Source organism: Pongo pygmaeus, chromosome 16 (genome assembly GCF_028885625.2).
Source record: "Pongo pygmaeus isolate AG05252 chromosome 16, NHGRI_mPonPyg2-v2.0_pri, whole genome shotgun sequence".
Lineage (NCBI taxonomy): Eukaryota > Metazoa > Chordata > Mammalia > Primates > Hominidae > Pongo > Pongo pygmaeus.
Window position 1 is genome coordinate 74093012 of NC_072389.2, and position 12182 is coordinate 74105193.

Genomic DNA, 12182 nt, shown 5'->3' on the forward strand with positions numbered 1-12182 from the left:
CCTCCAGGGGGCGAACCCGACCGCCTTCTTTGCCCGCGCAGCGCCTCGGCCGTCCGGCCTGTGACTTCACCAGCGTCCCCGGGCCAGCGGGGCACCCGAGAGCCCGGGGCGCCGCCCGCTCTCCCAGCCAGCAGGTGCCGGGAGCCAGCCTCGCCCAGCCGCGTGGCGTCCGCAGGCCCGAAGGGGTTAAGGCCGCGGACCCGGGCGCCCGTCCCGGCTCCGGGAGCAGCGGTGCCCGGCAGCCGGCGATCGAGCGGGAGGCTCGGGGCACGGCCGCTGGCGGGCTGCGCTTCCTCCTCCTCCTCCCTCCGCCTCCTCCTTTGTAGCGAGTTCCCGGCCCCTCTTCCTCCCCCCGCCCCCCAGCCCGGGCCCTCTCCCTCTCTCCCTTTCTTCCTGCCTCGCCTTCCTGCGGCGAAGGAGGCTCATCTATTATAAATGCACATTCGGGGCTGACATCAGCGACGAGCGGCGGGCGAGCGCCGACGAGCGGTCCCTGCGCGCTGCCCGCCCGGAGCGCAGCCCCCAGGCTCGGCCGAGCCGCCGGCAGGGCGCGGGGAGCGCCCCGGGAGCTGCCGGACCCCCTTCCCGCTGCCGCCCCGGGCCGCCGCCGCCCCCGCACGCCGCGCCCGCGCCCCCGCTCCGCCGCGGAGTTTCTGCATGACTGTCACAAAGGTAAGCGCCGCTCGCCCGCCGCGCCCGGGACCCGCCGGCGCCTGCAGCCCCCGGGCTAGGCTGCGGGGGGCGCGGGGGTGTGGATGTGGGGAGGGGGCGCCGGTGCCGGGAAGGTGCGGCGCGCGCCTCTCTTGCTGCCGGATCCGCTCGAGTCACTCTGGCCCCCAAGGACTGCGGAGGCCAGGGGGAGGATGCCGCTCTGGCAGCCCCGGCGGTTTGGCCAACATCCCTCCGCGCCCGGCCCAACCCCGGGACTGCATTTTTAACCCTTGTTTGGGATGCTGCATTTTTAACCCCTGGAGAGCTGGGCTGGGCGGCTAGCGGTGTCCCTCCAGGGAGTGCGCGGCGGGGAGCGTCGCTGGCAGGGGGCTGGTGCTGAGCAGTGGGTGTAGGGATGGGCCTGCCTCCCCGAGGAGGCCAGCGGAGGGGAAACCCCACCCCACCTGCCAGCCTCCGCCGCCCATGCCGGGAGCGCTGGCTCCGCTCCAAAGCCACTCTGTGCAGAAGGCTCTGCCCAGTCCCGGGAGCCGCTACCAGAGACAGGGCAGGTCCAGGTGGTTGGCTTGAAGATGTGGGGAGGGAATGTGACAGGGGAAGCAAAGGTGGGCATCTTGGCAGCCCCCATATTGGAGGATGATTGTTGGGCCTTGTCATAGGGGCCCACGTTTATTGGAGAGACTTTAGGGGCTTCCTAGTTGTAGGGAGGAAAGAGTTAAGAGGAAAGATGATGGGGCAGTGGAAAGTGCCAGGGTCAAGGGACCAGGGAGACCTGAGTTCAATCCCAGCTCTATCCCAAATCCCCTGGATGACCTTGATCGGGGAGGGGTCCACTTTGGGCCTCAGTTTCTTCTTGTGTGCTGTGAGGGTGATAATATGGGTCCTGGGTTGTGACAGGCTGTTAAAGAACCAATAAAATCAAGGGTGTGAACCCACACTCTTCAGAGAGATCTGTCTGGGTACTGAGCTCACAGTCTGGCGGTGGCCTTGGGCTTGGCCATCCATTCAAGGGCCAGACTCCACCCTTTCCAGCTGCCCAGCTGGGTCCCAGAACTGGGTAGCTGGAGGCCAAAGTGGGACCGGCGGCCCACTTGTGGTCAGAGCAGTGGGGCCAGATGGAGGGATGGGGTGCAAGTGATGGAGGTGGGGTGCTTTTGGCTCCTTCTGATAAGCCAGGGCCTACCCTTGCCCTCCTGAGGTCTGCCCCAAGGCTGAATGTTTGTGCGGATTCTTGGGCCCAACTCCAAACTTTGCCATTGGCCCTGGTTCTGGGACTTGGGAGCATTTTGAGAAGATGAACTTGAGGGTGCAGGGGCTTCCTCAGCTCTGGCTACTTCTGGCAGGGCTGTTGTGACCCATCAGGGGTAAGATGCTTAGGGTTTTGAAATGATGCAAATGCTATTCAGCTGGGAGGGATATTAAGGTTACTAATGTCAAAGATGCAAGCAGGCTGGGACAGAGAAGTAATGGATGGGCCCGGCTAGAGAGAGAAAGGATGTGAGGTTTTAATAATAGCGCTGAGGATTAACTCAGCGCCTCCCCTGTGTCTCTTTTTGTGCACGAACTCATGCAGCCTTCCTTCCCTGGAGGCCTGCAAGGAAGGTGTGTTCAGTTCTCTTTAACAGTGGAAGGAACTGAGGCTCAGAGAGGTGAAATGACTTGCCTGAGGTCACACAGCATGTATGTGGCAGAGCTGGGGTTTGCCCTCAAGTCTGTCTCAATCTACGGCCAGTGATCTTTGCATGCACTGCTCTGCACCGTTGGGCATCCTGGCTACTGGGGGACTTCCATGGTAGAGGAGCACTGCTTGGAGCCTGAACCTTGAAGCAGGGATGGGACAGGGAGTCCATGAAAGTGGGTGCTTACCTGTTAAGCCCACTGGCAGGCCTAGCTTCTTGGTGTCCAGTGACTATTCAACACTCCTTCACCCCCATACCCAGCCCCCAACAAACCCTCCATGTAGCTCACCTCTTGCTCTAACCAATGTGGCTTTGGCTTAAGCAAGCTCAGAGGATTAAATAAAATCCCTACCTTAACCCTATCTTCTCTCCCCTTGCTGGCCCTTCACAGACCAGCGTGTTCTGGTGGGGAACAGTGAGCAGGAGGGATGCAGGAGAGGCCCTGGGGATTGTCTTGCTGTCTACGAGCCCGCTGGTAGTAGCTCCTCCAGTACCATAGGGAAAGCCACCATGCTCTGGAAGTCTGAAGGCCTGGCCCCTAATCCTAAATTAGCCACCAACAGGCTGTGTGACCTTGGACCAGTCACTTCCATCCTTGGGCCTCTGTTTTTCTATTTGTCAAATGTAAGACTTGGTTCCAATGATCTCTAGGGCCTCTCTGCTGAGCCTTGGTGCAGCTTCAGTTCTGGCAAGAAAGTCACCTCTGATGGAGATTCGGAGACTCTTTGTTCTCTAGGGGGTGGTCTGTTTACAAGACAGATATGAAGGAGAATGCTAAAGAGAGTGTGAGAGGTAGGATCGCTGCTGACACACTGGGAGCAGTAGGTAGGGGAGGGAATGGGTTCTAGAGTGAGCTCCCAGGGCAGTGTCTAGGGCTCTAGCCTTCTCTGCTGCTGCTTCTCCAGGCAGAGGGTCATGGCTGGGTCCCAACTTCGTGCCCCTTGGACGAATGCCTTAGTCCTTGTATCAGGCCCCCTGAGGGCAGAGTCCTCTGGGCCAGGGTTAGGTATGGACTGCAGGAGCTCTGAGCTCAGAGAGGCCTGGCAAGTGGAGAAGAGGAAACCAGATGGCAAGTTGCTAGATCCTCAGTAGCACTTCTGTAGAGGAGGTGAGCCTGTTTTCCGTTTTCCGCCTCTCTTTCATACATCCCCTTGCCCCCTTAACTATGAGGCACAGCTGCTGAAGCTGCAGGCAAACCCTGTGGGTTTCTGAAGGACTCCTGCCCTAACTAGCCTTAGGAACACAGAGCCCCAGAGACCTTCTAGCCCCATGGCATTTCTCCTGGTTATGTTTTAAACTCTATTTGATTGTATGTAATTTAGTTAGTTACCTTACTTTCTTTATGGGATGAGAAAGAGAAGAAAGCCAGAAAAAGGGAAGAAAGAGCGGAGGGAAGGAAGGCTCTGATGCAGGGCCCTGAGCATGCACAGGAGGTCAAGGTGCTTTCTCCTCTCAGTCTTAGTCCAATGTGCTTCCTAGGGCAGCTCGGGGCGAGGGAGTCACGGCTGCTTTCCCTGAGACAAGTAGCTCCAGCTGATTTTATTCTTCAGGTTCTTCTGACTGCTTTGTATAATTTTCTTGTTCTGTTCCATCTCAGTCATGTACCAGAATAGCAGTGCTTCTCCAGTTCTAAATATCTGTTTCTACATCGCTATCAACTGGAAAAGCAGAGGACAAGGTACATTAATAGAGTTGTGTGTAAAGTACAAGTTAATGGGCTATAAGAAAACCTGTGAGCTGAAGTCTGGGCCCTTGTAACCTACTTTGTACTGCTCAGAGGCCCTTTGGAGTGATTTCCTGGCTGCTGGCTGTGATGTGACCAGAGGTAGGTCTTCCAGGTAAGGGAGGAGGTGGCTTATAGTGACCAGGCTCCCCTATTTTCAGGTGTGCTGTGTTAAGTTAGATGCTAGTGAGCTGAATGCTTTTTACCTTCCTGAGCCTGGCTCAGGGGGGTCAGCGGTCCAGGAACAAAGTACCCTGAGCAGCAGAATTGCGTGCTGCACCTCAGAAGGCCTTAGGAGAAGGAGTGTGGGAAAAGAGAAGACCTTGGATGCCAATATGCTCCTCCCTGCTAAGCAGATGGATTGTAGGTCCATGGGCAACACGATCAACTGTGCCCTGGCCCCTCTTTCTGTGGGCAGCCTTCTCTCTCCTGCCCCAGCTCCCACAGGGCACAGCCTGCTGGTAAGAGCCAGTGGCTCCTGCTGAATGTGAAAGGACTGAGGATGATGTTATCCTGCCCAGGTAATAGCAGGCCTGCATTTGCCAAAGATCATGTGTCTCTAGGGCCCCTACAGAGTCACCCATAGGAGAATAAAATTTTGGAGCAGGCAAATCACCCAACCCTTTCCCTTGAGACATGAGGGAACTGAGACCCTGAGAGCAGAAGCTGTGACTTGCCCAAAGTCATTCAGTAAGTTTGAGGCTGGAGGGGCTGGCACCTCAGTCCTCCTGACTCAAGGTCAGTGCTCTTTCCACCTGGCTGCCCTGGGAAGGAGTCCTGGGGCTGCCTGAGCAGGCACAGGTGTTTTGGCCCCACTCCACTTACCCCACTGCATCGCCCCTGCCTGTCCTGCTGGTGCCTGCATTTCCCTCTGTGGGACACCCTTGGCCCTAGATGGAAAAAACATTGCGGGAGTGGGAGAAGGGACAGGATGTGCGGCAGGGGAGCAAAGTCCATAGGAGCCTTGCTATACCTACAGTCAGATGGCGAGGGGGATTATAAGGCCCCTCTGCCTCCAGTTCCCTGATGCAGAATCTAAGTACCCAAGAGATACCTGAACCTCCAGACATTCTATATCCCAGTCTGGGTCTCCCTGGGAGAGGAAGTGAGAGAGCCGGCACCTCAGGAAGCCTTGGTGAAGAGGAAGCGGGGGTACCAGCACAGACCCAGCTCCCGCGTGGGAGCCCACTTGTGGGTGAGCAAGGGCTCTGCCTGCTCTGCCCACACACCCGTTATGCCGGCTCTCCCTTCCTGGCGTTCTTCCAGATATCCAGCATTCTGGTGCTGGGAGGGGTGCGGCTAGCAGTCATTCGTTCATTTAGCCAGCACCCTCTGAGCACCTACTCTGGGCCAGGCCCTGTGTGAGGCATTAGGAACACAGTGGCATTAGCCACAGTCCCTGGGATCCAGGACCTTAGAGGAGAAGGACATGGAAAGGCCAAAGCCTTGAGTTCAGAGTCTCGAGGTCCAGTGGGCACGAGCCAGGAGACCTCTTGTCTTGCCTGCATACTGTAAGTGCCTAATGAATGCAGGCTCTTTCCTTCCTTACTGTCTCTCCCTCTAGGCAATGAAGCTCACTCTCCAGAAAAGCGCTGTCAGGTGCTTTCTTCCTGACTGTACCCAGAGGCCCTGTGTTCCCCTCCCCCTAGGCACTGCCACCTTGACACCTATGGCAGCTCTTAGAGGAAGCTGGGAAGGGTGTGAGGCTCTCCAGGGCTCCCAGAATCGCCCCACACTGGCCAGTCCTGTGAGGTTGGCACACACTTGAGTTTGGCTGGTTGGGAGTGTGCGCGCTGGCTGGGCCAATGTCCTGGCAGCTCAGGGATGGAGTGAGTTTTTCCACTTCTCTCCCAGGCCAACTAGCTGGAGCAGACACAGCCTCTGCCAGGGCCAGTGCTGGTGGAGTCTCGGCTCCTGGCACCCGGGCAGCCCTGATTCTGATTTGGATATGCCTGGCCACAGAGCTTATCTGGTGTCCAGGGGATGAGAACGTGTGCAAGTTCTCTCTGTGCCCAGCCCTGTCTCCTTCCCTCTTTTCCTGATCAGCCCCATTGGCTTGCCATTCCTTCCCCTGTAGGCCCTGCAGGCTCAGGCCCCGGGTCCTGGAGCACCCTGCAGCCTGGGGAGCTTGGGGCAGCTGGCAGGGGGCAGGCCCTGCCAGGGAAGGACAGATGCAAATCCAGTGGCTTCCACATGAAAAGAAGCTGTTTAGAATGAGCCTCTCCTTTGTGGGCCTGGAGTGTGGGACCAGCTGCTAAGGAGGCACAAGTGGGGTGGGGGTGGGGAATGGGGGAGAAGCCACCACCGCCCTTCCTCACCCCTCCTTTTTGCCCCCACAGAGGCCCCTGGAGGGACTTTGTAATTGGTTTCTGGCTGGCACCCTCCTTCCAATTAATTAATGTAGCGATGGAAGGCTCCCAGGTTTGCTCAGGCTGTCTTTCGTACAGAATACATACATGAGTTACTTCCCTGAATCCCTTCAGCTCTGTCATGGTGGGGACGGTCCCCTCTATTTAGGGATGGATAAGTGTCTGAGTGGAGAGATGACCACACCCTGGTCCCAGAGCTAATGTGGGTCAGAGGCGGGATGCACGCCCAGATCTTCTGGCTTTGAGCCAGAACCTTTTCAATCCAATTACATAATGGTCCACAACCCATGAAGATCAATCACCATCATCATGATAATAACAGTTATTAAGCAGGTGTTGGGCACGCATGATCGCATTTACTCTGTACAGCCATGGGGCAGATTCTATTATCCATCCCATTTTCCAGAGGAGGAGAGTGAGGCTTAGTGAGAGTAGGTGAACTGCTCAAGGTCACAGGTTGAATGAATGGGTGGGGAGCAGGGATTTGTACCTGGGCTGTCTGACTCCAGAGAACACCTTCATCTCACTTCCAGGCCCTTGGTCCTGGGGCATGATCCTACTCTGCTTCCACTCCCCACCAGCCCCCCCACCTACAACACAGTGAGCTATTGTCTGTTGTGTCTGTGGCCCTGCCACTGAGGATGTGCAGGACAAATGCTGGTTGCCTTGAGGGTGATGCCCATGGTTGTGTCCTGCTTAGATTTACCTGTGGTCTTTACTGGAGCTGGGAGTCATGTAAATGATTCGGGGAAGGGTGCTAGGGGAGGAGGGTGTCCTATACATGGTGTTTGACATCGAATTGGGCTGCTTGGGCAGGGCATTCAGCCGAGGGCAGAACCAAGTATGACAGAGGCAGAGCCACCTTCTCCATTTCCATGAGGCTAGCTTGGTTCAGAGAACGCAGGTTCCTGGTCTGGGCCTGCAGCCCTTACCAGAAGCAGCCTTTTCTCGAAATATCCCCTGATGATTTGGGGTGCCACTGGCTAGGAATGCTGGCTTTGAAGTCAAACACATGGCAATCTGTCATTTACTTGCTGTGTATTCTTGGGCAAGTTGCCCCACCTCTCTGAACATCTGCTTCCTCATCCATTCATTGGGATTGATAATAGTAACACTTCAAAGGATTGTTATTAAGATAAAGTGAGCTGATCCATGTGAAGCACTTACCATATGCCTGACACGTAGTGTTAGCTGTTATTCTCAGGAAGACAGAAAATTAATGAGTGTCCTGGGGCTTATGAAATGAGCAGTACAGGGAACTCTGGGAATAGCAAGGGGCCTGACCTAGTCAGAGGGATCAGGAAGTGACTTTAAGTTGAGTCATGAAAGATGAGTAGGAGGTAGCAGGTGAAAGGAGGGGAGCTGAGGAGGGAGCAACAGGCCGGGGATGAATGGGCAAACGTCGGGAGTCAAAAGCCACGGACCTTGATCACTTCCTGCATGCTGGGCATTGATGAGAGCATGGTACAAGTATCCACTCATTTAATCCTCAGAGCGACATCATGGCATAGGTTACTGTTATCATCCCTGCTTTACAGATAAGGACACAGGCACAGAGAAGCTAAGTCACCTGTAAAAGGTGGCCCAGTGAGGCAGGATGAAGCTGGTCCAGACCCGGACCTCTGGATTCTGGCCTCTTTCCTTCCCCCTGCCTGCTGCTTGGTGATGGGGAGGGTGGCCTGACCCTGGCTGCTTCTAAAACTGACCCAGGCAAGGGGGTGTGGAAGTGCCAATTTCAGTTGCCCACCCCGATGCCTCACGGAGCCTCCTTGGGCTGTGTAAAGAGGCCAGAGGCTCTCCTGGCTCTCAGACAGGAGGGAGAAATCATTTATTTTTCCAAAAGGAAACTTTGGTCTGGCAGGAAAATTTCCACCTTTTATTTTTAGTGGGCTCAATTATGACCATTTTTGTCCTTTAAATCTTTCTTATTATCTATATTGGGCTTTGGTCTTTAAAGTCAAACTGTAGAGAGATATGTACACACACACACACACACACACACACACACACACACACATTTTTTTTCTAAAGTGTTAAAAGTCCACACCAATAGTCCCAGCTACTCAGGAGGCTGAGGCAGGAGATCATCCTGGGCAACATAGTGAGACCCCATCTCTAAAAAAAACAAACCAAAAAAACCCCCTAAGTGTCTGCAGTTTGGTGTCTGCTCTGTCTGAGCTCAGAGAAGGTGGATGTTTTACATGGTGTTCATGCCACAGGCTTAAACTTACTGGCCCCTGTATGAGATAAATGTCAACACCTCTGGAGGCTCTGGCTGCCCAGAGTGGTGGTGTGTGGAGGCTCACCCTGGGTAGGTGCTCATGCTAATTGCTGGGAAGCCTCCATGATCAATATTTAACTCCGGAGATGTCTGAGGTCATCTGGGCCAGCACTCTGCCTGTACGGCACTCTACACTTTTTAGGAATATGAGAATGATTCCTAATTTTAATTTAGATTCGTTTAAGAAATACCAATTTAATAGTAGTCAGTTCCCAGCCTTTCACCAGGTGCTAGGTCCCTGCTTTCAAGGGACCAACAGACAATAACAATAACAATAATAATAGAAGCGGCTAACCCTTCCAGAGCACTTAGTTTATGCCAAGCATATACGATATGTTTTATATGTATTAATTCATTTAAGCTTCATGACAACCTATGAAGTCTGTGCTATTATTATCCCCCTTTCTATAGTTGCAGAAATGGAGGTCCAGGGAAGGAAGGGAGGTAACTTTTACAATGTTCCCACAGCCAGTCAGGGACTCAGCCTGCCTCGCAGGCCTTCTGTCTTGCCACTTTGTCAGGCTGGTGGGAATGACCCTGAAATATGTGGTCCAGAGCATGGGACCTGGAGGCAGAAGACCCAGTCCTTGCTCTTGCCTCTGCTCCTTACTGTGTGACCTTGGGCTAGTCCCTGGATGTCTCTGAGCGTCTGTGAAAATGGAGTTAGTAGTCTATCTCTGTAGGGTGCTCTAATATTTAAGTAACATGGAAAGATGTAAATAAGGCGCTTTGTAGATGTCATGGCAGGAAATGGTTTATTGTGATGTCTAATCTGTGCCCCCTCCTTTCCTCTTCCTCACCAGTATTTCAAGGCCCTCAGATTTAGGCAGTTCCTTCCAATAGCTAGCCCACTTCTCCCCTGCTGTAGTCCTTATTTCAGAATTGATTCATACTCTGTGGGTGGAAGAGAAAAGTTCATCTCTTCCAAACAGCCTCTATCTGTTTTTACTCTGTCAGGCTAGTTTGGTGCAGATGAAAAGTTGCTTTTCTCTCTTCCTGTTCTGTCTATTTTGGCTGTTTTAATATGCTTGGGACAAATAATCTGGCTATAAAAATGTGGTGTCCTGCTTTCATTTGAAAAGTGAGCCAAATAAAGCATCCAAACCTTGATCTGTATTATCCCAGCTCTCTGTAGATCAGAGCTCCCTGTGGAAGGCGAGGGAAGGTGGGTCCCAGAGCACAGTCCTACCTGGGTCCCTGGGCAGAGAGACCAGGTTCCCACTGTCAAATGACCTTGATCTTTGCTCCAGATACCTCCCGATGCCCCCTGGGCTCAGACCTGCTTTTCCTTTAGGTTTATGGAAAGGAATAGCCTCTACTAGCTTGAGGCATTTGCAGCAAATCATTTAAACACCTTGAGTTTGATTTCAGAACTAACAGTTTTATAATCTGGAATCTGGTAGAATTTCCAGGACGTGGAACGGCTGATGGAAAGAAAGGTGTTGGTGGAAGGGGACAAAGGGATTTAATTCCTGAGGATTTTTATTTAACTCCTGAAGAAAGTGCTGGTTATGCCTGCCCTGCTGACCTCCAGGTGAAAGACCAGCTTGCAGAAATGCATGGGGAAATTTGGGATTCCGAGAAATTCGGAATTCTGGGAAAGGGGATTTCTGCATACCTGAGTGGCCAGCTGATAACTTTATCATCACAAATCTGTCTTCTAGAGACCCTGAGTCTGCCTTCCTGCCTTACTCATTAAAAGATCTGGTAATAAACTCAAGTTATTATGGATTGAGGCTGTTTCAGGGCTTGAGCTGTTCTGTTAAACTGACCTTTTCAGGGTTCGGATCCACATTAATTTCTCAATCCTTGGAGCTCCTGTAGCATGTGATCCCTGGTATACCAGCCAGCAGGTAAAGGCCTAATGTGCCTTGTTGTTTGCTGATTATCTTGTGAGCATGATCTTTGGCTCCCTAACTTGTGAGCTTGCTGAAGCTAGGGATTAGGTCTGATTCTTTTTAGTAGCTTTCACAGCATTTATCAAAGGGCTATGCATGCCAGTAAGAGTGTGTTGTGGATTTTTCGAATACCAGGTATAGACATATAAGATTTGGCAGGATTTGGAGCAAACCTAAAACATTCCCTGTTGCTGCTTGGGCAAAATCTCTACTGTTAGAGATCTGTGGACTGCTACAGCCGGAAGGGACTTTAAAGATGTGCAGCAGACACCCCCATTTTGCAGAGGAGAAAACTGAAGCCCTAGAAAGTTTTCCCAAGGGGGTATAGGGAAGATGTGGCTGAGTGGGAACTGGGGCTCCCTCAAGTTACTGCCCAGGTTGGGTTTTCCAATTCTGTGGGGTTTTTTCTAGGCTTCTAGTAGTTGCCCGACGTTGGCAGGCCAAGGACTGATTCAAAAGTGGGGAATGGGAGAAAGTTCCAGAAAGGGGACTTTGAGAACTTAACCTAGATGGGAGGAGGCACCTGGTTGGAGAGACTTGGCTCCCCAAGTGACCAGCTAGGAGTGCCCTGACCAGAGGCTTGGTTTGGCAGTGGCAGAGGCAGAGGGAGCAACTTTGGAGCCCTTTCTGCTCAACCATCAGGCTGCGGCTGCCCAGGCCTGGCAGTGCATACCCTACATGCCTGGCTGTCCCCCTGGGCTCCACAGTGGCCCATGACCCCCGGCTCTCCCTCCTGGAAGCTGGCCGTCCTGGCACACTGGGCTGCCAGCAATCTTTCCCTCCTTTGTTTCTCTGAAACCATGAGAAGGGCCGCTGAGTTGGGAGCCTGGGTTGCTAAGAGCTTTCCTCGGGCCAGACCTTATCACCAGCTTGAGAAGTCTCCTGGCCAAGATTTCCCTGGAACTCTGGCTCAGAGGGAGGGAGAGTGGGTGGAGGGAAGGGGGCAGGGTACTCAGGAGCCACAAACAAAGCTGCCCCTCTGCGCCACCACCCCCACTCCCAGGACCAGAGTGTAGGAGCAGCCTGGGAGCCACAAGCTCAGTGGGCCTTTGCTTTTTGAAGAGCAGCGGGAACAATGGAACAACAAAGCTCTTCGGAGGCTGCCTCCCCATGCCCAGCCCTGCACTTCTGTTCTCTCAGGTACCCCCATAACTCTGCTGTTACCCCCACTTTTCAGAGGGGGAGACAGCCTCCGAGAGGATGGCCTGCCCTGCTTCACACAGCAGGAAGGGGCAAACTGGGCCGTAACCCGCTGGCTGCACCGCCCCATCCACAAGCAGGAACTGCAGGCCAGCTGGCCTGGCAGTGGATGGCCGAGGGTGCTGTGGGGCCTCTGGTTTAGAAGGTCCTCCCCTACTACCTCGCTTAGAACCCACTATAGAATTCCCTTCCTTTGGGTCTTTTAGGTGTTCTTAAAAATACAAATCCCCCTGAGGGGGTAATAATGCCCTAAGTGGTTGTCGTTGACTGGACCCAGCCTGCTGGGAGGAAAACACTAGAGTAGGTGCAGGAGAGGTTCCTGAGAGGCAAGTGAGGCAGGAGGGAGAGCTGGTTACTGTAAGT

General features: G+C 53.8%; 1 protein-coding gene across 2 annotated transcripts in view; it reads left to right on the top strand.

The window, feature by feature from the left end:
* Positions 1-273: 273 nt before the first annotated feature.
* CORO2B (coronin 2B) overlaps positions 274-12182 on the top strand; it is a 149474-nt gene continuing 137565 nt past the window's right edge. The window contains exon 1 of one of the 2 annotated variants that reach the window (XM_054451389.2): positions 274-672. In XM_054451389.2, the coding sequence (XP_054307364.1) occupies positions 658-672 (15 nt within the window). In that variant the 5' untranslated portion in view covers positions 274-657. The remainder of the gene's footprint in view (positions 673-12182) is intronic. The other variant, XM_054451390.2, reaches the window with a different exon arrangement.